This window comes from Giraffa tippelskirchi, chromosome 10 (assembly GCF_054371585.1).
Source record: "Giraffa tippelskirchi isolate mGirTip1 chromosome 10, T2T-mGirTip1v1.2.pri, whole genome shotgun sequence".
In the NCBI taxonomy this organism is placed as follows: Eukaryota; Metazoa; Chordata; class Mammalia; order Artiodactyla; family Giraffidae; genus Giraffa; species Giraffa tippelskirchi.
In genome coordinates, this window is record NC_137284.1 from 53,443,572 (window position 1) to 53,465,000 (window position 21,429).

Consider the following 21,429-nt stretch of genomic DNA (forward strand, 5'->3'; position numbering starts at 1 on the left):
AGTGGAAAAAAAAAAAAAAGAAGCCTCTCCTTTACCACCTCTGCCCCATTGCTTCAGCACAGTGTAGCAGTACTTTTTTTTTTTTTTTATGGAGTACAATTGCTGTACAATGTTGCATTATTTTCTACTGTACAAAGAAGTGAATCAGCTATGTGTATACATATATCCCTTCTCTCTTGGGCCTCCCCTCCACCATCCCCGCCCCTCTAGGTCATTTCAGAACAGTTTGCAGAGGTCCCTGTGTTATACAGCAGCTTCCCACTAGCTGCCTGCTTTACACGTGGTAGTGTATATATGTCAGTCCTAGGAAGAGATCAAGAAGCTTCCTTCTCCACAATTTTGGCAAACACATCCACCAATGTGATACAGCCCGTTTCTGGAGATCAGTTCATGTGGTGCCAGTCCCATTGGTGTTCTCGTGGGATGTCCTTTCCATCTAGAAAGCAATAGCCTTGCTTCAAAAAATTAAAAGGGGTTTCCCACTGCCCAAGTGACCATAAAAAGTACATGAGAATAAAATGAATGGATGAAAACTAAAACTAAAAAAATAATAAATTCCTGTGTTTAATTCAGCTTCTATGCTTTGGAAAACTGTTTTGTTTTTACATGTTTAGTCAAACACCTACGAAATCTATGGTTGAAACCAAACTACATTAAATGAATCCAAATGATGTAAAAAATTGAACTGGACCTAGATTTTCTTTAAATCAAATGTGACCAAAACCAGAAGAACTAAAATACAAAATTTCCAACTCCTTTGTGATGACAACTGAGAAAATGTTTTGAAGATAAAACTGAGCCAAAAACTACTTTAGAAACTGGATGAATAACTAGTCTCGGGCTAAATTTCTGCAAGAATTAATTTTAAAACATTTGGTATGATAGAATGACACATTTCTGAAAAGCATGTGAAAGTGAAAGCCGATCAGTTGTGTCCAACTCTTCATGACCCCATGGATTGTAGCCCACCAGGCTGCTCCTCTGTGGAATTCTCTAGGCAAGGAAACTGGAGTGGGATCTCCCTGACCCAGGGATTGAACCCCGATCTCAATCTGCCTGCATGGCAGGCAGATTCTTTACAGTCTGAACCACCAGGTAGCCCCTAGACACAGGAGGCTTCTGAGCTTTGACATGTGGAAAACTGTTTCCAATTCAAGTTGAGATGTGCTGTTAGCCTCAAATAAACACTGGAGTTCAAACACGCAACTCAGTACAAAAAAAAAAAAAGGTAAAATACTCACTGATTGTCTTTATTAAGTGCATGTTTAAACAATAAAACTTGGGGCACATTTGGTTAAATAAAATATACGAAAATCTGTTCCACCTGTGTCATTTTTCTTTTTTAATGTAACTCCTAGAAAAACTGAGAATTGCCTACATGTGCCTCATTATAGTCCATGGATTCTAGAGTAGGGGATTCCCAGATTCCACAACTGTCTTCCAGAAATGCTGGCTGTCATTCATCCACGAAACCTTTCCCCACACAAGGACTGTTCAAGGTCACTGTGTCTCAGGAGGCCTGGAGCCCAGCTGTCTGGGAGGACACTCTCTCACATACTGCAGAGTGTGCTTATGTGTCCATGCACAGGGCAGGCTGATTTTAAGGATGTGTTGTTAGGAGACACTCCATCAGTAATTAAAAAAAAGAAAAAGTTACTGAAATGGGAAAGCCACACAAATGAACAAATACAAACCCTTAACAGAACTGTTAACACCAGCAGCTCCAGCTTCAAGTATACAAATCAGCATGGATTCCACATATTTGTAGTAATAATACTTTTTTAAAACTGTAAGTGCAGTGCTGATCGTAACAAACTAACTCTGTTCTCATCTCAGGATGAAAACCACTTCACTTAAAACCACAGCATTGTCTACTGAACATGAATTTTGCCAAAGACCACTTGAACCGTAATGCTAAAGTTACCAAAGTGCTCTCTATACCGGGTAATAGTTAATCGTCATCATTTCACATAATGGGGAGAAAAAGGCCATCAGAAGTGCTGGGGGGTTACTGGTGAAGTCATATTTTTACTGTTACTGTTTTTAACTGGAGAGACTTAGAGATATTAAGAAGGTAGGAAATTGCTGCTGGATTCCAAGAATAATAATAAAAATAATCATAGAGCTGCCTGCAAGGCTGTCATAAAAGTCCTTTTCTCATTTCAGCAGGGTTTCACCTCTAGTGTGACAGTCCTTCATTCTGAAAAGGAGCGTGGCTGCCTGCCCTAGGAGCTCTGCCAGCACAGCGAGGCCGTGGGCTGCAGGCCTCTGTCCATCACACCCCGCCCCGTGGGGAAGACACCGGACGTTCAGGGCTTCACCGGAATCAGGCCTGGGTGATTTCAGTGGAAATCAGCAGCCTGCAGCCACATCCCCTGCAGGGGAAGTTCTCTCCTGGCAGGCGGCCTCGCAGAGACACGCCCTGGACCTGCCCAAAGATCCCTGCTGCTAAACTCACTCCTAAAAGTAGGACACCAAGTTGTTGCTGTTTAGTCGCTCAGTCATGTCTGATTCTTTGCAACCCCATGGACTGTAGCCCACCGGGCTCCTCTGTCCATGTGATTTCCCAGGCGAGGATACTAGAGTGGGTTGTCATTTCCTCCTCCAGGGAATCTTCATGACCCAGGAATTGAACCCATGTCTCCTGCACTGGGGAGAAGGCAATGGCACCCCACTCCAGTACTCTTGCCTGGAAAATCCCATGGACAGAGGAGCCTGGTAGGCTGCAGTCCATGGGGTCGTGAAGAGTCGGACACAACTGAGCGACTTCACTTTCACTTTTACCTTTCATGCACTGGAGAAGGAAATGGCAACCCACTCCAGTGTTCTTGCCTGGAGAATCCTAGGGACGGCGGAGCCTGGTGGGCTGCCGGCTATGGGGTCGCACAGAGTCGGACATGACTGAAGCGACTTAGCAGCAGCAGCAGCTCCTGCACTGGCAGGCAGATTCTTTACCACTAAGCCACCAAGACTCTTTCATTAATCTAGCTGCTGTCACGGTCAGGTGCTTCGGGGCAGGAATGCTGGAAAGTGCCTCTCTGGTCTTCCAGCTATGATTAGCTTTCTGATTGCTCCCTGGGCCACTCACACTGCTGGGCCCTTGCTGAGAATATCTCCCAAGGAAGCCACAACATAGGGACCACTGAAGGGGTCTCCTGTCACATCTGTGCCCACATCTCAGAGTTGTCTTTCTTCCAAGGAACTCAATACAAAACTCTTTCAGAGAAGATGGAGTTTAGTCCCATGTGTTTTATAGGAGAGCATGAGGCCAATGCTTTCCTGGAAAAGTCACTCCCTGTGCATTTAAAGTTCTTCAAACCAAAATAATGGCAACAATAATAATAATGCTCTGTCATAAATAAGATAGAGAATCCTTTCTAATCACACTCCCCATGGCAACAAAACTAAATCGCTAAGGCAGCATTCTGCTTGTTAATACAGAGAATCTAGTTGCTGTGGCATTTCTAGTGTGTGATACCAACAGCAAAGCGTCACTTGGAATCAAGTCACGTTGGACAAGCTGCATTTACCCCGCACTGACCCCGGTCTCCCTGACATGCTGGGTCTTCCCTAACACCCCCTACAAAAACAGACACATCCGTATCCCTATCAAGCAAGAAAAATTCCTGCTTTCCACTGGTGCTGTCAAGACATTACAACCATAGATTAGCCCCTGTATGCAGGTAAACCAAGTCTCAAAAAGGAAAAAAACCCAAACTCCTAATCTGTAGGGTTTGCCCATTTCTCGAGTGTAAATCTTCCAACCACAGTAGGCCTTCAGCTACCAAAAGATAACAAGAGCCTGGCAGTTCTGGGTCCAGCCTAAGAACCTGAATACAGTCTCCGAGTTGCCTGTAAGCTCCTGTTCCCCCCCAGTGCTAGGAGGCAAAGGGCTTAAAATTCTGAGCGGCTGGCTCTGCAGTAACGTGTGAACTGTAGTTCCTGCTAAGACCTTGCAGGGAGCTGGGCTTATCTGGAGGCTACAGTGGCTTGGCCTCAACCCCGCCCCATGCTGTGGGAGCCAGGAAGGCAGTTTCCTGGGGCCTGGCTCCACCGAGCAAGTGTTTTCATCTCATCAACCTGGTGCTGTGGAAACTTCACAGGGCAATGGTTAGGGCTCACTGTGCTTAAGCCTTTCTACTTTTGCATAAAAGGAGGGGAAGCTTTTTTTTTTTTTTTTTCTGGGTTATATTTACACTTCCCAAATCAGAAATGTCCTAACCAGACAGGACAGGTGGCAACTGGCAACCACAGCTCAAAAGTGTTTTGTTTTTTTTTTTCCATTTCTTTCTGAAACCCCATGTAGAAGGAAAGTTAACGAAATGTCGGTTGGTTGCTTTATACCCAGAGCTAACTATGCTTTCAGCACAGATGGGACAAAGCGGAGAGTAAAACTGGGACCAGAAACCCTAGAACAGAAACTACTGTTGATCTCTCTACTCCCATAGATAAGAATCTGTTGTTGTTTCCCTTGGTAAACCAACTAGGTACAATGTGATCCTGAATTTAGGTTGTCAGAAGAGATGGAGATAAGATGATCACCGCTTTCTCTTTGTAAAAATTACCAGCTTTGCTGAGTTCACCTGCTCCTTTGGAGACACAAGATGAAAGCTGGAAGTGTGACTGTAAATGCCAGGCATGGCTGTTCCAGCCTCTCCAGGGCGCCATTTTTCTACATGTTATTTCCTTTTTGAAAAAGACCTACTATGAGTTCTGGAACACTACTGACTCCACCGTGTGTGTGTGCTCAGTCATGTCTGACTCTTTGCGACCCCATGGGCTGAAGCCCAGCAGGTTTCTCTGTCTGTGGAGTTTTCCAGGCAGGGATACTGGAGCGGGCTGCTATTTTCTACTCCAAAGGATCTTCCCAACCCTGGGATTGAACCCAAGTCTCTTGTGCCTCCTGCACTGGCTGGTGGATTCTTTACCACTGATCACCTGGAAAGCCCCCGCTGACTCTATTAAAAAAATCTTAAACAATCAGCCACAAAACACCCGTCTGAGTGTGAAGTTCATGTGAATGGACACACGGAACCACGTGAGGATGACTGTGTTGGGACAAATTTTTGTCAGCTGAGAAACTTGAAGATGTAGGGCGGTATGATGAGCAGGGGTGATACAACTGGCTCAGTAGCCTCTGGGGGTAGTCTCAGCCTGGGAAAGCCTCTGGGCCCCAAATACCGATGGCAGCTCTTGAGAAAAAGGGCCTAAAATAATCCACGGGACAAACCTTAAATTCAGATACAGCCTTACATTCCTCTCCCTCAACCTTAATTTAAAAGCTCTCTCTACTGTCCCGCTGGCCTTCCCCCCGAGAATGCAGGGCCACCATCTCATTCATTTGGTCCACACGTCTTGGACACCTACCGGTTGCCGAGGAGGCAGGGAACAGACCCCAGAGACGCGCTTTCCCTGTAAGCGGGGCCAGGTGAGGAGTGAGAGATCAGGGACGGCCCCTCTTATGTGGGGCTCCCAAATGGAGACTGAACCCAGGAGGGACAGTATCAGGGGCCCCGGGGTGTGGACAGGATGAGGCAGAGCCCCCAGCCCAGCTCCTGGATGTCTGGTCCTCCCTCCCTGGGGACACCACTTGGGCGGTGACATTCTAGTTCTTTCTTTCCTCTCTCTCCATCCTATCCACCTTCTAACAGGCTTAAACTTCCCCCTCGTCTCACACAGTCCACCTGAGCATCCTCCAGGGCTGCTTCCAGCTCTCCTCCTGGTATTCTTAACATCCGCAATGCTGCCTGAGCCCTCGGTCCCTCCCGCTCCTCCACATTTTGACCTGGGCCTCCGCCCCTGCTGAGCTGCCTTGGAGAAGCTCCATCCTCCCAAAGCCCCTTCCCAGCCCCTCTTCCAGCCCACGCTTCCACTCTCCCCATGCATGCTTGCTCACTCGGTCAGTTGTGTCCAGCTCTTTGTGAGCCCATGTACTGGAACCCACCAGGCTCCTCTGTCCATGGGATTTCCCAGGCAAGAATACCGGAGTGGGTTGCCATTCCCTTCTCCAGGGATTCTTCCTGACCCAGGGATTGAACTTGGGTCTCCTGCATTGCAGGCAGGTTCTTTATCACTAGTGCCACCTCTCCCCATAATCCTTAAAGTCTTCCTCCCTCCCAGGGACTTCCATGCCACGCTTCTTTCCAGAAATTTCATCTGAATCAAACGGCTCACTCTGCCTCCTCCCTTGCTCTCTCTTTCAGACAGTCATACACATTTATTCCCAAGGCCCCGGAGCTCAGCATCCTTTAGCACAGTGGACTGGCTCTGCCCACCTCTCCCATGTCCTGCCTTCCAGACAGTTTCTGGGCCACAAACTGTCAATGAACTTCCAGTCCACCCCAACTCCCAACTCTGTGTCCATTTCCCATTCTGTTCCAAGAGAATTGCTGCCATCCTAACTGCCATGGGGCAGCCCTGACCACTTGCCTCACATGCCCACGCCACATGGACACACGCTGTTTGCTGTCACCGGACAGTGATTCCAGCTCTCAGGTCCAGAGGAAACACTTTGCAGGGTTCCCTCTGAAACCCACAGCTCCCTCTCAGAACCCGCTGCAGGGGCCTTGCTGTGACTCTGCCCACCCCTTCCCCTCCGCCCACCTACCACAATTTCCTAAGGTCAAATGTGACTCACCTCCTCGCCCCCGTGAGACCTTCAGCTTTCTGGGTCTCCCCATCAGCCCCCAACAGCCCAGCTGGGAACCAGCCTTTGTACTTTCTTTAGAGGAACCCTGAAGTCCCATGAATGTACTATGCAGTGTCTTATGGTCATTGGTCTGCAAGCTTTAACTGCTCAGCTCTTCAAGGCAGCGGCTGCATCAGCCTGCCAGGGAGAAGGACTCAGTCAATATTACAGTTTTTGAATGGAATTTCTTCATTTCCTAAGAGTTAGAGAAACTCAAGTTCAAACAAAGCACAAAGTCAACCTAAATGGTACGGTCCCAAATCCTAGAGTGACCTCTATGGGGGAGGTGCCTGGAAGGGAGGCCCAGAGCAGCCTGAGCTCCAGCAGGCTCTGCTTGGGGCCACACATGCCTTGACAACTTCAAACCCTACGGTCACTCACCTCCAAGGACAAGCAGGCAAGGACACAGCAGCCCTCACAGGTCACAACAGGGCAGTGTGTGACCCCTCATCCCCGACCTTCTGGAGGGCCCGCCCTCACCACGCTGGGGGCTTCTCGACCCCTCCGTCCTCCAGCCAGGCCTTTCCTTGCATCCCAGTCTCTCCCACCACTGGGAAGGACCCAGAACTTGCTGAGACTTTTCGGTCTTGCCATGCTGATTGTGTGCTGCTCCCTGCATTTGCCTTCTTTCTTGGGAACTTCAGGCGTTCTGTGAGGTCACCACCTCGTGCTTCTCCCTGAAGTCACCAGCCAGGAGGTGACACCGGCACCTGGGCAGCCCATCGCCAGGCCCCCAGGGTGTCTCCCAGGGAACTCGCCTGATGCAAATGACGGTGGCACCCACAGCAGCCGCACGGATGCCCTCCACCTCGCAGCCCGCCTCACCCTGCAGTGCTCGCCCTACGTGACAGCGATGGGCAAGGTGATGCCCTTCCCCAACAGGGAAGCCACCTGCCAGGGCCAGAAGGCAAGGGGACAGCAGAGCCAGGGACGGAGTCCCTGCAGCCGGGTTCCAGCAGAGAGATGCTTCCCAGAGTGAGCAACTGTGGGGTCTTGTCAACTACCCCTCAGGACACACAAACACACACACACACACACACTGCAGTTTCAGTTTTCCCCCAGGAAGATTCCTAAGCCTCTGCCATCTGGCCCCACCTTCTATACCAAAACCCAAGACAGGATGGGATTCCACACAGCACACAGTCTCCAGTTTAGTTTAATGTACCTACATGTCATAATGGTCTGCAAAGACCATGATTTCCAAATGTTTGGCACTGACCTACAAAACTGAGGTCAGAAAAAGCTTAACATTTAGTTTTAAATGGGCAGCAACGAAACTGTTACGTCATAAGAGCCCCTCTTTTCAAAACTTAAAAGACTTTGAGAGTAGGCAAAATGATTTTTCTTTGATGCCATGTCTCATGTTTTGGGAAACCGAGGAAAATGAGGATTTTGGTCTCCTCTGGTTATGGCTCCCAAAGCACTGCAGTGTGTCAGCTACGAACAGGACTAAGTGACTGCAACAGAGAGGTGAACACGAATGTAAATGACACACTGTGAGCTGTTCCTCAGAAGAAGACTGGAAACTGAGACACCCGGACCGTGGACAGAGCTCGGGCCTGGATGGTTTTCTCTGTGAGGTTCTCAGCGCACATCCCATCAGAGCAAGCTTGAGCTCAGCTGCAGCCAGTGCTCAGATGCTGCCAGATAATAATTTTCCTGAGCTCAAGCAGGGTTTCTCGGTTCAGAGGAGATGCATTGCACAGATAAAAACGACTTCCTCTAACTGCTGATTAGATAAGCGGGTGCAGCATCCGTACTCAAACGCCAGTGCCCCAGCTCCAATGAGACCCTAGCCCCATGGTTTTCCATCGTGAAAAGGGCTCTCCAACATCTCTCACTCTCAGGCTGCAGGGAGGCATTAATGCCCTCCACCCATCCTCACCACTCTTCCCCTCTGGACTGTCTTGGTGTCCTGCCTAGAACTAAAGAGAGATCTAGCAACAGAATCACCAGGGGAAAACATGAATCCTCTTACAATTTACACTCCAGTCCTGGAACTCACGATGGAGTGAAGGAATGCTTATTTTGAGTGAATGGACCAAAAAAGAAAATTTACATGTAGACACACTTAATCATTTTCCTGGATGCCACGGGAAGAAATCCAGATTTTTTTTCTACTTTTTTTCCCTTTCTGTTTCTACCAGGGTAAATCAAATCACGGTCAAAGCCTTCCAAGGGAAGGACTCGAGGTGTGTGAATTCAGCTTCAAGAATGCTCTAAACCCCCCGCTGGAGGATGCGATCTGCAGGAATTAGGTCCTATGATAAACCACTAGGAAATGCTGGCTGTCACCTCCCTCCCTCCTTGGGGGACTAGGTCATGAAAGTGAGCAGAGGCAAAGGAAGAACATTCTAGAACATGGAGGGGCTTGTACAAACACACATTAGTGCCCCATATTTAGAGGCATCCAGCCCTCACATCTCCCTCAGCATTAGAATGACTACTACACAGGGTCATCCTGACTGTCCACAGAGCTGAGCCTTTTGGAAAGTTTTCCTCAACCTCAAGTCTTTGGTCCTCTGCTAATTCAACCACCCCCTCTGGCTCTTGTCAATCATCTCTCCTTTTTAGTTCCAGGGCATTGCTGTGCTTCTGCCCCTGGGTTTTCCCTGTGATTCTATTCTAAATCCTAAACTTGCCAGGCATCTCTCTCAGGGTGTCATTTGGTTCTCTGGCCCCAAACCTCTCTTCTCTACCCTGGCCTCTCCCTGTCTCCTCTGCTCCAGCCAGGTAAGCCTCCCCACCCCTCTGCCCACCATCTACAGTCAAAGGGGGTGGGGGTTCCTACTTTATTCACAGCCTGATTTTCTACTGGGATCAGCCAGCCTGCACCCTGCCTCCACTCCAGGACTGTGTGCTCACTGATAGCATCAGAGAGCTAGAGGACCCCTGCCCAATTTTAGGACAAGGCCACTTACACAAGCAAAGTGAAAGTCGCTCAGTCGTCTCTGACTCTTGGCAACCCCGCGGACTATACAGTCCATGGAATTCTCCAGGCCAGAATACTGGAGTGGGTAGCCGTTCCATTCTCCAGGGGATCTTTCCAACCCAGGGATCGAATCCAGGTCTCACGAATTGCAGGCAGATTCTCTATCAGCTGAGCCACCAGAGAAGCCCCCACACAAGCAAAAGGAGAACAAAACAGTGATGGGCAAAAATCCATGCTCAAAGGAAGAGAGAAATGTATAGGTGATTGAATAAAGGAAGGAAATAAGTTTTTTGTTGCTTTACTCACAGCACTTATCTGCTCTGTTAGATGCCAGTCTTGGCATCATTTCTATGTGAGACACTTTTAATCACCCCTGGTCAACAGCTGTGAGAAGACTCTTGACCCATTTTCCACTTCTCAAGGGCACCTGCCATGGATGACTGGGTAAATTTGGGGGTTGCTGTAGGAGGTCACTGGGTACATCCTCCTTTTTAGCAGTTTCAGACACAACCACTTCAGAGAGGCGAGATTTCTCTCATTATTAAAGAGACCACTTCAGAAGAACAAGGTAGCATCTGATTGAATAGACTGTCCTGATGACTAAATACTAAATCCCTCAGGGCCAGTTAGTTCTCTCCTGTGTCTAACTTAAATCCTTCACGTTGTACTTCAGATCCTTGCTTTCTCTTATTCAGACCCAGAAGAAAAGGAGCCAAATGAGGGTGACACCCTTGTCCTAACAAGGTTATTCCCAACACCTCTTTCCCATATCTTTTTTTTTTTTTTTAATTCAGGAACTCACCTTGGCACACAGTCCTATAGAAGCTCAACACTGATGGAAGCCTTAGGGGACAAAACCATTCCTCTCCTTATTTCTGAGACCGACCCCCACCAGTGACACACTACTCCCCACCTTACGGGGCTGGCTTCTGCTCTTTCCCAACAATGTGCTCATCACTCTCGTCTGTTCTCCTGGTTGAGGTTAGATTTGTCTAGAACTGGGAGTGACGGCTCTGAGTTTTTCAAAAGCATCCTTTGGTTTTTTTTCTAAAACAGACACACGGTGGTCTATTATCACCAATGACTTTCACACATTTTACCATCTTTTTCCCTCTCGCCATTTCTCCTTGATGTTCCCACTGGAGGAGCCAGCACCCCCAACCTGATCTCCGGTCTAGGAGTGGCCAGCACCTCAGTCTCTCTCTTGGTCTTGCCCTCTCCTAATGGATTCCTTCCCACCTTCTTGGCTCTGTTTTCAGCTTGCCTATTCTCTGGATCATTTTTTTTTTTAATTAATAAATTCCTCTTCTATTCCTGGTTCTGCAAATCTTATACATTCTCTTTCCTTCTCTCCAGGGAAGCTACAACAGACTCCTTTAAAAACCTTTAGGAGATCTCTTTCTGCCTCTTACTGTTTTTTTACTTTGTGTCTTTGTTGTTCTGTCTTCAGCAAAGCGTGTGTGCGCGGTTTCAGTTAACCCTGGAGACTCTTCTGTGAGCCGAGCTGAGTTCCGATGCTCTGGCCAGTTTGAAACGAGGGCGCCAGGCTCAGAGGTAAGAATCTGGTAGGGAGGGGCCCGACTCCACCCTTCCTCGCCCAGGTGCGGCGTCTCCAGGGCCAGCCTCCGCCCAACCCACCCCTTTACAGCCCAGGCGCCTTCCTCTTCGTGCTACGCTGCTCCTGCTGCAGTGTAGGGAGGAGCCCTGGGCAGGGAGGGGCTCGGTTAGGGAGGGGCTCCTGCTTCCTGTTGTGGGTCCCAGGCCCTGGTTTCTTTGCCTTCTTCCCAGTGTGCTGATGAAATATGCCTTCAAGTGCATTTCCTCTTCCTTTCAGCTACTAATCCTTTCATCTTTTAAAGTCCTAATGCTATCAAGGGCTTCCCTGGTGACTCAGTTGGTAAAAAACCTGCCTGCAATGCAGGAGACAGGGGTTCAATCCCTGGGTCGGGAAGATTCCCCTGGAGAAGGAAATGGCAACCTACTCCAGTATTCCTGCCTGGAGAATCCTCTGGACAGAGGAGCCTGGTGGGCTACAGTCCATGGGATCGCAAGAATTGGTCATGACTAAACGATTAAACCACCACCGCCGCCACCGCAATGCTATCAACATAACATACTTCATGCTTTCAGTACTGCCCAGGCAACCTCCACTGCCCACCCGAGCTGGCTGACTCCCTTCAACAATCGTAAAGCACAGTTTCTAAAGCTCATGCCGAGTGTGAAGGGGAGTCCATTTCCCTGATACTTTTCTGTGCTCCTTGATCCCCAGGGCTTCCCTCCCTCGCTCACCTGTCTCCACAAACCTCCCCACCCCTCCTGCCATCTGTGCTTCTGTCCTTTCTGTTTTCCCGGGAGTGACCCATCACTCTTCTGTCCCCTTCCCCCACTTCCAACCGCTTTCCCTGCCTGGCCACATGGCAGCTGCCATTTACAAGCCAAGGAAAGATGATTCTCAGGTGTTTGAAGTTTTACAACTCTAAAATTCAGTTTTTAGAAGTCTGATGCTGAAAGGAGTGAGTGAGCATCCTGTCACATGGCGGGGAGGAAGCATGGAGAAGAGCCTGCAGGAGATCACAGACCACCCCCGACCCCCGGCCCCTCACCTTAGCCCAGCTCCACCAGCCACACGTGTAAGGGCTCCTTTAGGACCCAGACCTCGTCTCACCCAGAGAACGCAGCCTGGGAGCCAGGGGCTTGGTGACCTCTTACCAGGGCAGAGCTCCCACAACCTTAAGTTCATAAGATGAGGTATATTTAGACTGCGAAGGCATTTATAACAAAATCTTGTTTGCCTACACCAGGAGGACTGTTCTTCACTCTCCAGGAACCAGCCCGATTTTCAGTTCTCTACTGGACGCCCAAGGTGACCATGGCTGTCAGTTGCGGGGATTTCGGGGAATGGGGGGTCTCCCCAGTTTCTCCATAATGACGCCAGAGTCCCAACTCTGGTATCTGGGCTCTCCGCTCATTTAAATGGTTAGCCTGTACCTATCCACATAATTTCTTCTGCCTTTCAGTCCTTGAGGTTTTCTAACTCTTTATCATGTATACACACCCTCATTGTCCCAATGTTTTTATTTAAATTTGATCTTTTAATTTATGTAAATGTGTCTTGAAAGGAAACTGCAGCAGTACAAGTGAATGACAAACCAGTATTTCTTGCAATAAACAGAAGACAGTCTTAAACACAAATACATCAATTACAACAAGGCATGTGTCCTAGCTTTGGGAAACCCTGAAAGGATGTGTGTAGAAAGAGGGCTCACTCTTTCCCATCTACTCTCCCACATACAGTAGCCACTATCTAACAGGGAAAAGGAATTCAGAAATGTCCTTGTTTTCTTGGTTCATCTACATCAAAAGACTTTGGCCACTATCCCCGTTTGTTCAGCTAACTATATAGCTAAATTAAAAAAAAAACAAAAAAAACCCAGAGTCTATCTGGTTTCCAAGGCACATGAAAACATACAAAATACATTTCTCTGTTATCACATCAGGATGTCCTACAGGAAAATAACTTGTGAGTTTCAGAACTTCAGACAAGTGCCCTCCTTGGCTCTGGGTCTTACAAGCTGACACCGTGAGATCTCTCCTGCCTGTCTGATCTCATTGCCACCTATGCACCCTTCATGACTCTCTTTGCTGCAAATAAGGGGCTCTCAACTTCACAGTTTTTTCTTTATAAAATGCAAAAGAAAATAGGTATTCCAAGGAACTGCTGACTCATTAGCTGATGAGAATAGGGTATACTGGAATAAACACCAGTCTTTAGTCAGAAATGGTGTTTGGTTCTGACTCTGCTCTGTGACCCTGGCTAATTCCCTGAACTTCTCTGGGTCTCCGTTTTCCTAGAGAGGGTGGACTAAGACTTCTCACCATGGACTCCATAGCCTGGGCAGGCTCACCAGGGGAGAGACTGCAAATACGTCCACACCCATTCTTCTATGGAAAAGGTATGTAAATGTCTGCTAACGGAGATTATTTATTTTATTTTTAACATCAAAATGTTTTATTTATCAAATTTCCTACTTTCATTTACATTGGACACTTAAGAAACAGAGATGAGAGGGATAACACAGAATGGCCAGATTCGGCTCCTTCTACATCAAAGCTATGAAAATAAATAGCCCTACTGCCATAACACATAAAGTGGATAAATTTCCCATCTATCAATATAATCCGTAGAACTGGACACTGCTGCAGTGCTCTGAAGATAGGGGACCAGTGATGTGCCTGCCTTCAGGGATGCTCTTCAGCTCAGCCACACTGCACCCAAGAGCTGACACCACGGGGCCCCATCCTGCATTTCACGTTTCCTTAACATGGGGGTCGAGGGGAAACCACAGATGACAGGACTCACACACGCTAATCACGGTCTTTGGAAGGATGTAGAGAGACAAGAGTGCTGGAGGCCTCGAGCCCGTGCGGCCTGTGAGAGGCAGGGTGGCCCACTTACCCAGTCCGCGTTCACTCTTGGAGCTCTGCTGGCCTCCAGACGTGGTGGAGAGGTCTTCAGGGACAGGCATAGGTTCATCACTGTCATCTGGGGTGTCACTCACCGGCGGGCTCTCCTTCCCTGAGGACATAAGCAAGAGCTGGAGTTTCTGGGGACACGGTCACCCCTGAGGGTGGTGGTCACTGCAACCAGGCAGCAACATGGCTTGGCTTTGAGTTACGGACTGAGTTCATGCTTCTCTGTGGGGATTAGAACCTGCTTTCCTGTTTATAAAAGAATATCATTGCCACACCAAAACATGAGACAACGGAGATGCGAAAAATGCATAAATCACCTAGAGATCACCACTATTAGAATTGTGGTGTGTGCGTGTGCGTGTGTGTGTATACACACATGGACACTTAATATACTGTGGATAATATGTGGTGACATATCTTCTTGATCAAAATAAACAAGTTTTTAGACATTCTCATGGCCTTGCTTCCATGACTTTTATCTGTGATATCTGTATAACACTTCATTGCATGGGCACAGTAGGATTTATTTAAATCCTTTTTCTGCTTTTGAACCTAGACTGTATTCAATCTTTTTCTTTTAATGAAACAACACAGTGGTAAACCTCCTAATAGCTAGCCTTTGCCCATGTTCTTAAGAATCACCACAGTATAAACCCTGGGGAGTTTTATGGCCCAGTCAAAAGGCATGCACGTTTTTAAAACTCTTCACGTGTCAGGCCAAATTTCGCCTGTATGTTTGTTCCACCTTACCCTCCGACAAGCCTGTTCACCACACCTCTGTATTAAGGTCACCAGACTGGGCATCCTGCTCACAGCGACACAGTCTGGATCTGTTCACTTTCCAGAGCCAGAGAATATTTAGCTAGCTGCCCAATTTGATTAACTCAGTGGGGTCGGGAAACTTGGAAGAAGGATGGACAAGGAATTCACACAATTCCCACCCCATGTGCACAGTGAGTCTTCTACCAGGAATTCTTATGTTCAAAATATGAAAACAAAATAGAACCCACAGCAACTCCAGAAGTTGCTTCACAAATAGGATTTACCAATGAGATAGGGTTTTACAGGATGCCTGCAACTAGTAAGTTCGCTCCAGAAGTTCCAGAAATGGGAAACTCACTCCCACTCCCAGAAATTCAACACTGGGAAGCCAAGACGGGGAGAAAATGCTCCTTTTCTTTGAAACTGAAACCCCTGTATCTTCTAACATAGATGTAACCTAAAATTGAGTCAGGAGACAATAAACCCAGGCAGGGAAAGAGCTAGTGAGGCCCCAGCAGATGCAGAATAGCCCACGAGCACTGCCATGGGAGACCATGGAAGACGCGTAGGGATGAGGAGCATCAAAGAAGGTTAGCGGGAAAGGGACAGGCGGGGATTGTGTGTTGCTGGCTGGGCTGGCAAGCTGGCTTCACAGACAAAGGATATTCCCACACAGAAGCCCAGGCCTGCAGGAAAGTGTACCGATGATGAAGAAAGCATGTCTGGGAGACAGGGTGAGGCAGAGTGGGAAATTGTATTGCGTGTTTGACTATACCACCTGAAAGACCAACACAACCCTTCAGGGAACACACAGGTGCAGTGGGAGCATTCCCAACACAGGAGATGACCCTTTGGGGAATAATTTAAAACAGAAACTGCCAGGCACCAAGGCTTTGGGGAAGAGTATAGCATTCTCTAGCAAACAGACATCACGGTTTAATATCCCAGCTTAGCTGTAATTACCTCAACTGGCATATTTTCAGAAAGAACATTATTGGATATATTTGGCTAGCCAATACAAGATGGAGAGTTAGAGAGGGGGCAGTGTGATAAGAATTTCCCAGGGAAAAACCAAAAGCCAGAGGGAAATTGATCGAAGTTCTCATGTTACACTAAATGTGCATGACATCAGTAATAATTTTATTCCCCTGAATAGACGACTTTAAAAGGAACAACAGCTAAAGACTCAGTGTTACTTTTCACCTACTTCACAAATGGAAAGAGCCCTGAATAGGAGCCTGCGGGAGGCCTACGAGCCACCTGAAGACTCTGTTTTTCCTTCTGATTTCCTAAAGCAAACACTTTCAAATCCTGAGGACTTTAGGGACGTGGTCAGAAGACTCTTTCTTGTTTTCTTTTTAGGTAAGAATAATCTTTTTAAAATTATTGACATATTATTAGTTCAGTCGCTCAGTTGTGTCCGACTCTTTGTGATCCCATGGACTGTAGCATGCCAGGCTTCACTGTCCATCACCAACTCCCAGAGTTTACTCAAACTCATGTCCATCGCGTCGGTGATGCCATCCAACCATCTCATCCTCTGTCGTCCCCTTCTCCTCCCACCTTCAATCTTTCCCAGCATCAGAGTCTTTTCCATTGAGTGGTTCTTCGCATAAGGTGGCCAAAGTATTAGAGCTTCAGCATCAGTCCTTCCAGTGAATATTCATGGTTGATTTCCTTTAGGATTGACTGGTTGGATCTCCTTGCAGTCCAAGGGACTTTCAAGAGTCTTCCCCAATATTACACTTCAAAAGCATCAATTCTTCGGTGCTCAGTTTTCTTTATAGTACAACTCTCACATCCATACATGACTACTGGAAAAACCATAGCTTTGACTAGACAGACCTTTGTTGGTAAAGTAATGTCTCTGCTTTTTAATATTGACATATTAAAGTATACTGAAATTTAATATTAATTAATTTAATATATTATTTAATATATAATTAAAATAATTGTATTGAAATTTAATATTAATGTTAAATAATATTGATTTTTAATATTGACATATAGTTGATTTATAGTATTGTACTAGTTTCAGATGTACAGCAAAGTGATTCACTTATACACACACACATACATTCTTTTACAGATTCCTTTCCATTATAGGTTATTACAAGATACTGAGTATAGTTCTCCATGCTATACAGTAGAGTCTTGCTGTTTATCCATTTTATATACAGTAGCACATATCTGTTAATCACAAACTCCTAATTTATCCCCCCCTTTTGTTAACTATGGGTTTCCCAGGTGGTTCAGTGTTAAAGAATCTGCCTGCCAATGCAGGAGATATGGGTTTGATCCCTGGGTCAGGAAGATCCCCTGGAGTAGGAAACGGCAACCCACTCCAGTATTATTGCCTGGGAAATCTCAGGGACAGAGGAGCCTGGCAGGCTACAGTCCATGGGATTGCAAAGAGTCGAACACGACTTAATGACTAAACAACAGCAACACTTGGTAACCATAAGTCTGTTTTCTATGTCTGTGGGTCTGATTCTGTTTTGTAAATAAGTTCATCTGTATTAATTTTTTTAGATTATACATATAAGTTATATCATATGATATTTATCTTCTCTGTCTGACTTCACTTCGGATGAAAATCTCTAGTTCTTACACAGAACTTTAATACACAAACCCTGTCTCCTAGGTAAAGTGAGGACACTGCAGAGTAAGGAGGCTGAAATGTCAGAGACCCAGACCACTTGCTTCTGTGAAAACCCCCAGGGAGCTCCCACAGAACTGATTCTGGGGACCCCAGCTTAACAAAGTGACGGGATCCAAAGTGGGGAGTGTGCATGCACACCTTTCTGATTAACCAGCTGCCATGGTTACAGGTGGAAGCAGAAGGTTGAGAAACTAGACTTCATCCCTGTATTTTCTTTTTTTTTTTAATTCTGGGCTTCCTGAGGATAAATTTGGAGAACTCTGGGATCGATCTAGACAGTCAGGTATGCAGGACCCATGGGAGGGTCATAAAGAATTGGGACTTGTCCAGTGAAGGGCTGTCATCTCTCTGCTCGGTTCATGTGAAAATGCATCCAAGTCACTTTTCTTCAAATATATCTGCTCCGTCTATTGGGAACAAGACCAACTAGAACTTGGTGAGATACTAGATGTGCTTCTGTCTGTCTGGTACCCTGTGCTGAGCTATATGCCCGCATCTCAGCACTTTTCACTGCTTCATACACGATGCAGAAAAAGGAATAATGGAAACAGTATGGACCATGATTGTAAATACCCTGGGGTCAGGTCGATCAGTAGGAGCTCCCTGTGAAGATATGAGAGAATAAAGCATGGCCCCGGCGTGTGCAGTGGAATCAGGTAAAAAGTCAGGACTGTAAGAGAGAGAGTGAGACGGCCACCCACGTGTCTGCTGGAATGCAGCCTTGCCTTGCCGCCACTGTGACAGTTCATAAGAGCTCATCTGATTTGCCTAAAAGCCCCCATATTTGAGCAGTGGCTGCTGAGCCATCAATCACTGGCTTGAGCCTCTGTACTCAGCAACCCTGGGATCCTCTCCCTGCTGGAAATGTCCACGGAGAACTTCCATCACTTTGTCAAAATCATCATGAGGAGCAAACATATCTTTGTGTGTTGATTTTAGGATTATTTAGAGTCTGGCATCACCAACTCAATGGACATGAGTTTGAGCAAACTCTGGAAGATGGTGAAGAACAAGGGAGCCTGGCATGCTGCAGTCCATGGGGTCACGAAGAGTCGGATATGACTTAGCAACTGAACAGCAACAGACCTATTTAGACCTACCCAATTCACCATTTAAAATACAAAACCATGAAAAGATGATAAAAGATAAGAAAATAAAGTTATTAAATCAAGTCAGTGCATGGAAGATATTAACACACCGTGACTGAAAATTAGGTGACCCAGGGCATAGCTCTGGTTTGACCAATGATAAGAGAGATTCCACAGCAAGTCACATTTTTTACACTCTTTCCTCAGGAGTAAAATGAGGTTAAAGAACATGATTTTGGCTTAGCTTAAAAGGTTGTTGTGAGAATAAAATAACAATGTGTGTGGAATCTAATATGCTAAATAAGCTCACGGTGTGATTTTGTAAACTACAACATCCTCTGGAAACAGGTGTGCACAGCACCCAGTGCCCATATGTCCAAGGGCATGGAGAGCGTCCCACAAACTAAAGACTGCAGACAGTGAGCAAACAAGGATTTAAACGGAAGGATTTAGGAGGTGTGATGTCATTTTACTTAGAAAAATCAAAGAAGCTTCTCACCAATTTCTGTTTAATCTACTTACTGCCTATGTTTCAAATAAAGCTTTACCTATGAGAAGTGTTTTGGGCAAATTAGATGAGAAAATTGTTTAATTAGCTTATCAACAGGAACTAAGTAATTCCTCAAGTAAATTATAATTCAACCAACACAGTTCTGCGGTTCCTCATGTCCCCAGTGCATGAGTTTGTACCGTGTACAATTACGGAGGAAAACACAATTTCTGGGGGGTAAATAAAACTCAGAATGTAGACTGTCCACTCTACAGAACAGTGGGGATGCTCCTACCCAACACCAGGTCTGGCTATCATGGGACTTCTGATTGGCTACTGAAACTCTCTGAGTCTCAGCTCCCTGAGAATTGAAGATGCTGCTTGTGTCTTCCTCACTGGGGTCTTATAAAGTTGAAATGAGTAAAAATGCTTATAGTGGTGTTTGGTAAATTTAAAGCATTCAATCAGTGTGATTTACCGTGATCGACATTTGCACCGACGCGTCAATATGGATGAGCCTCATTTCCCAGGCAGGGGATGGATGTCTACAGAGCATATTTGTTGTTTCTCTGTTTCAACAAACATTATAGATGACCAGTAAGAAAACGTTCAATAGGGCCACAGGAGCCTGAACATTGTATAAGCTCAATTGGCTCCAGTCCCCCATTTTGCAGAGGACACACAGTGGTCCAGGAGGCAAGGAGAACTGTCTCAGGTCCCAGAGATGGAGGCAGAGATGAGATGCTGATACAGGCCTCACAATTCCCATTCTCCCACAGGCTGACTCTTCCCTTACAAACCAAAACAAACAATAATTCACATTACATAACCAATAATTTAGAATGAGTGCCAAAGAAGAGAGAAAGAACAAACAAACAAAAAACTCAGCAAAAGAATGAATGAGATGTGCCCTAAAGGACAGGATAGCCTGCTTTAGACAGACTTTCCTCCAGGCCCATTCAACAGCATTCCCAACTCTAGAAGATGTAAGAGGGCAAATATTTATTGAGTGGTTTTTATCTATAAGACACTGTAAATCAGGGCTTGGTCCACATTCAGGATAAATCCCAGGGAAGAAAGAACCAGGTAGTTTGAAAAAAAAGTTAGATATTAAGTATTTGTCTGTTTTTCAAGTGAGTATTTCACACAGATTAGGTGGACTCCTATGAAACTGCTGATATCGGAACTTTTTTTAATCTTTGATAGTGGCAATTTCATAGGGTTTGACTTAAATCTGTTTTTATTTTTTGGGAACAGGACATAACAAGGAATAGTTTCATGGGAAAAAGGGATGATTCAGAACATATTCCTCATATTTTATATCAAGAACATCAACTCTGTTTTGCTAAATGCACATCCTTATAATACAACTAACTGCTGCTTCCCTCCATTTTAGAAATGAAAAAGGAAAACTGATATTACTGGGTGTTTATTGCAAAAACAGCAAAACACAGAAAAAGTATTCTTCAAATCTTTAGTGAAAATGGCACAACTCTTTAAATGCCCTAATCTCTGTTTAGAACACTCCAGATTTAACATAAACCAAAGGAATAATCATGTAAAGGACTAGAAGCACCATTTCCTTTGCTAGGAGTATACAAAACTAAATTTTAGAACAAATCTTGAATCTTTCAGGCCAACTTTCACTCTCATCTCCACTCCCTGACACCTTTGTCTTCAAAGAGCCACTGTTCAAACTGAGTGTTTCACATAATGTTAAGGGCAAAAAGAATAGAAGAAAATGAGGCTTTTGTTATGTTTGTTACCAACATAGGGGATCAGAGTACTGACCGGCTGTTCCTCCTACCAAACTTTCTAGAGATGCCAGCCCAGCGTCGGGCTTTCGGCTTTGCCTTTGGGACAGCAGAGTCTGCGTGGATCCTCCGTGTATCATGTAAGATGTCACTCTAGAAGCCACCTAAGAAGAGAGCAGCGAGGGAACGCAGAGGACCAGAGACAACGAAGGGGTCTGTTTGCACCTTATGGGACGTTTAACATCCAGCATTTCTGACCCTCTTATCGCCTCCAGCCATGGTCTACAATCTGGGGATGGGACCCTGCTTCCTCTGGCAGGACCCACCTCTCCTTCAGCTCAGGCTTCATCTACCAGCTGCTACCACATCCTGGCCAAGCCAAAGGACAGGCTTCAAAGGGCCAAAGTTTTGTTTTTTAATAGTTTTATTGTTGTCATTGTACTCAGATTTCAGAACAAAAGTACATGCTTAAGGGAAATGAATTCAAATAGCACTGAAAGGGAGAAGATGAAAAACCAAAGTCCCCACTCTCTCCCCTAACCCATCCCTTCCTTCCACCCTCAATCTTCTAAGAGGAAGT

At 46.2% G+C, this 21,429-nt stretch overlaps 1 protein-coding gene and 1 long non-coding RNA gene across 37 annotated transcripts in view; one reads left to right on the forward strand and one right to left on the reverse strand.

Moving 5' to 3' along the window:
* IKZF1 (IKAROS family zinc finger 1) overlaps nucleotides 1-21,429 on the reverse strand; it is a 96,963-nt gene that overhangs the window by 59,547 nt on the left and 15,987 nt on the right. For all 36 annotated transcript variants that reach the window (XM_081534629.1, XM_081534626.1, XM_081534628.1 and 33 more), the window contains exon 3: nucleotides 14,077-14,196. In XM_081534629.1, coding sequence (XP_081390755.1) covers nucleotides 14,077-14,196 — 120 coding nt within the window. The remainder of the gene's footprint in view (nucleotides 1-14,076; nucleotides 14,197-21,429) is intronic.
* LOC145523757 (uncharacterized) overlaps nucleotides 64-21,429 on the forward strand; it is a 22,420-nt gene continuing 1,054 nt past the window's right edge. The window contains exons 1-2 of the long non-coding RNA XR_014066876.1: nucleotides 64-13,573; nucleotides 20,915-21,429. The exon at nucleotides 20,915-21,429 is cut by the window's right edge and continues 1,054 nt beyond it. This is a non-coding gene — a long non-coding RNA (uncharacterized LOC145523757). The remainder of the gene's footprint in view (nucleotides 13,574-20,914) is intronic.